The sequence below is a fragment of the Carassius auratus genome, unplaced genomic scaffold, assembly GCF_003368295.1.
Source record: "Carassius auratus strain Wakin unplaced genomic scaffold, ASM336829v1 scaf_tig00011176, whole genome shotgun sequence".
NCBI lineage: Eukaryota > Metazoa > Chordata > Actinopteri > Cypriniformes > Cyprinidae > Carassius > Carassius auratus.
Genome location: NW_020524175.1, coordinates 399370 through 401855, shown reverse-complemented (window position 1 = coordinate 401855; position 2486 = coordinate 399370). Strand labels below are relative to the sequence as shown.

Below are 2486 nucleotides of genomic sequence, written 5' to 3'. Positions count from 1 at the left end.
CATAAGGGCCAGATGTGGGCCGGATCGGGCCCGAAACTGCTTGTTGTTTAGCAAGTTTCGTACCATTCTGGTGAAGCTTCGATTTTTTAAAATTCAAAATGTAAAAATCTCCTGTCAAAAGTGACTGAAGACTGCACATTAAGTAGCTTTACAGAGTTAGTCATGATGTTTCACAGCTCAACCATGTTTGAAATGTTGGTAAAGCCTGATCACGTGATACATTTGAAGAAGTGGTATAAAGTCTTGAACATTAGAGAAGAAATCATTTGCCAGGATTACTGTGAATCGAGCCATCAGACCGTGAGTCATGATTACTTATGTAGAGCTATTGATATGATTTTAAACATATGATGTACTTTAAAGTAATGATAAAATAGCATTTATTTGGTTGCATATTTGTTATCATAATTCAGCTTTGCTGATCGTATATTAATTTCTAAAAGTTTCTTATCTGACACAACATTTTAATTGATTCATGATTTTACATTGACAATATGTGATATTAGCAGGATAAACTGGACACTTCCACTCAATCACAGCAATGGATTATTATTATGATATTTTGAGAAGTCGGATGAGAGTGATTTCTCTTGTCTTCTACTACCTGACCTTGATCCTCGGTGTTCCTGGAAATGCATTTGTCGTTTATGTTGCTGGATTGAAGATGAAGAGGACTGTTAATACAGTAGGGTTTCTCAATCTAGCAATTGCTGACCTCTTGTGCTGCCTTTCCACTATTTACTACATCACCAAGAGTGCATTTGATCACTGGCCATACGGATCCATAATGTGCAAGATTTTCCCCTTCATTATGCTCATCAACATGTTTGCCAGCGTTTTCACACTGAGCTTGATTAGTCTGGATCGGTTTACTCAGGTGATCACACCGGTTTGGGCTCAGAATCATCGCAGCTTGTTCATCGCACGATTGTCCTGTTTAACAGCTTGGATTCTGGCTTCAATTCTCAGTCTGCCTTTTATGATGTTAAGAGAGACTTACATAGAAAATAATAAAACACAGTGCCGGCCTTATCAACATAATAAAGAAAATTCTGAATTGTATAGAAGTTTTAGCATCATCAGATTTGTGTTTGGCTTTTTGGTTCCTCTCATATGCATCACAACATGTTACGGATTAATCGCACACAAGTTAGGCAGGAGTCATTTTCACTCTGGACGAGCATTTCGTATCATGTTGGCTGTAATCGTGGCCTTTTTCCTGTGCTGGTTGCCCTATCACATAGTTGATTTGATAATAATGTACGGAGAGGAATCAAGTCACTCAGTGGGTTTGGAAGTGTATCCGTTCTCCGTCTCTTTTGCGTATTTCAACAGCTGTCTTAACCCCATTCTGTATGTTTTCATGGGGCAGGATTTTAAGAGCAATGTTAAACTTTCTCTAAGACGTGTTTTTGAAAGAGTTTTCTCTGAGGAGGGAACACCAATATCACAGACCACCCACTCACAGCAAATGCATTCGCTGTAGTGAAGATATCGACTAATTTATTCAGTTTTCTGATTGATTTGTGTTACTATTATAAAACAATTTAATTATTTATTCAAGTCATCAAGTCAAACTCAGAATGTCATCTAACTTTTATTCATGGTTCCTGTTTTTTTTTTCTGTATTGTTTTTATATTTCCAGTGATTTGTGATGAATTTTTGATGAAAGTTTAAAACCAGCATAATACAATACTATGCTATAGTGTCTTCTTTTGTTTGCTGTCAGCTTAGATAAACTTGTAAAAATAAAATTATGTAATTTTTTTTCTCACTTTTGTATTATATAGACTTATCATTACAAGCAATGTAAGTTATATGTAAACAGTGTTTTACATATAAAGTGCAAAAATAACAAAGTTTAAATGTATGTTTATTGGAATGTTCATTAAACATTAAATTAATTTTGAGTAAAGATTGTTCATTATCAGTGCAAATAGTTGCTAACAACAGTTTTTTATGAGTCAAGTAGCCAAAGCATTCTAAACCTCTTAAAAAAAAAAACATGAAACATCGCATTCAGATATGCTTTAAAAGCAAATGCAAAAAAATTATCAGTTACATCTTTAGACACATGCACATTTGCTCACAAAACTGACACAGTATTTTTCTACCAAAACAACTTCCTCTTTTTTTCTCACAACATCCTGTACACTCTTAAAATGTATTTATATTTTTATTGGCATCCGTGGTTCAATGAAGAGCTTTAAACATCCATGGAACATTTCAAATGCAGAAAAGGTGTCACTGCAAAGGAATAGGATCACTTGAGAACCATAACAGCAAAAGAGATTTTCTACATGTACTAAACATAATGACAGTACAAACATAGTCAAAAGCCAAAAGAGCAAAAAATATAAATCAACAGGCAACACAGTGTGTGAGTGTTCGTGTTTTCATTTTGTCACTTGCATTGTGTCCCTCCTCTCAGTGTGAACGTCCTTTGACCTCATGAATGCAGAAAATCGTCTACTGAATGCACACA

The 2486-nt window shown here is 35.0% G+C and overlaps 1 protein-coding gene across 1 annotated transcript; it reads left to right on the top strand.

Moving 5' to 3' along the window:
- The first annotated feature begins 272 nt into the window (after window positions 1-272).
- On the top strand, window positions 273-1639 carry LOC113072966 (C3a anaphylatoxin chemotactic receptor-like). Its single transcript, XM_026245840.1, has 2 exons — window positions 273-300; window positions 510-1639. Exon 2 carries the CDS (start codon window positions 542-544, stop codon window positions 1484-1486), a length of 945 nt encoding a protein of 314 aa, XP_026101625.1. The 5' UTR covers window positions 273-300; window positions 510-541; the 3' UTR covers window positions 1487-1639.
- Window positions 1640-2486: the final 847 nt, after the last annotated feature.

What these genes read in the sequence shown, in the direction of transcription:
- LOC113072966 (XM_026245840.1), top strand. Translation starts at nt 542, where the DNA reads ATGGATTATTATTATGATATTTTGAGAAGTCGGATGAGAGTGATTTCT.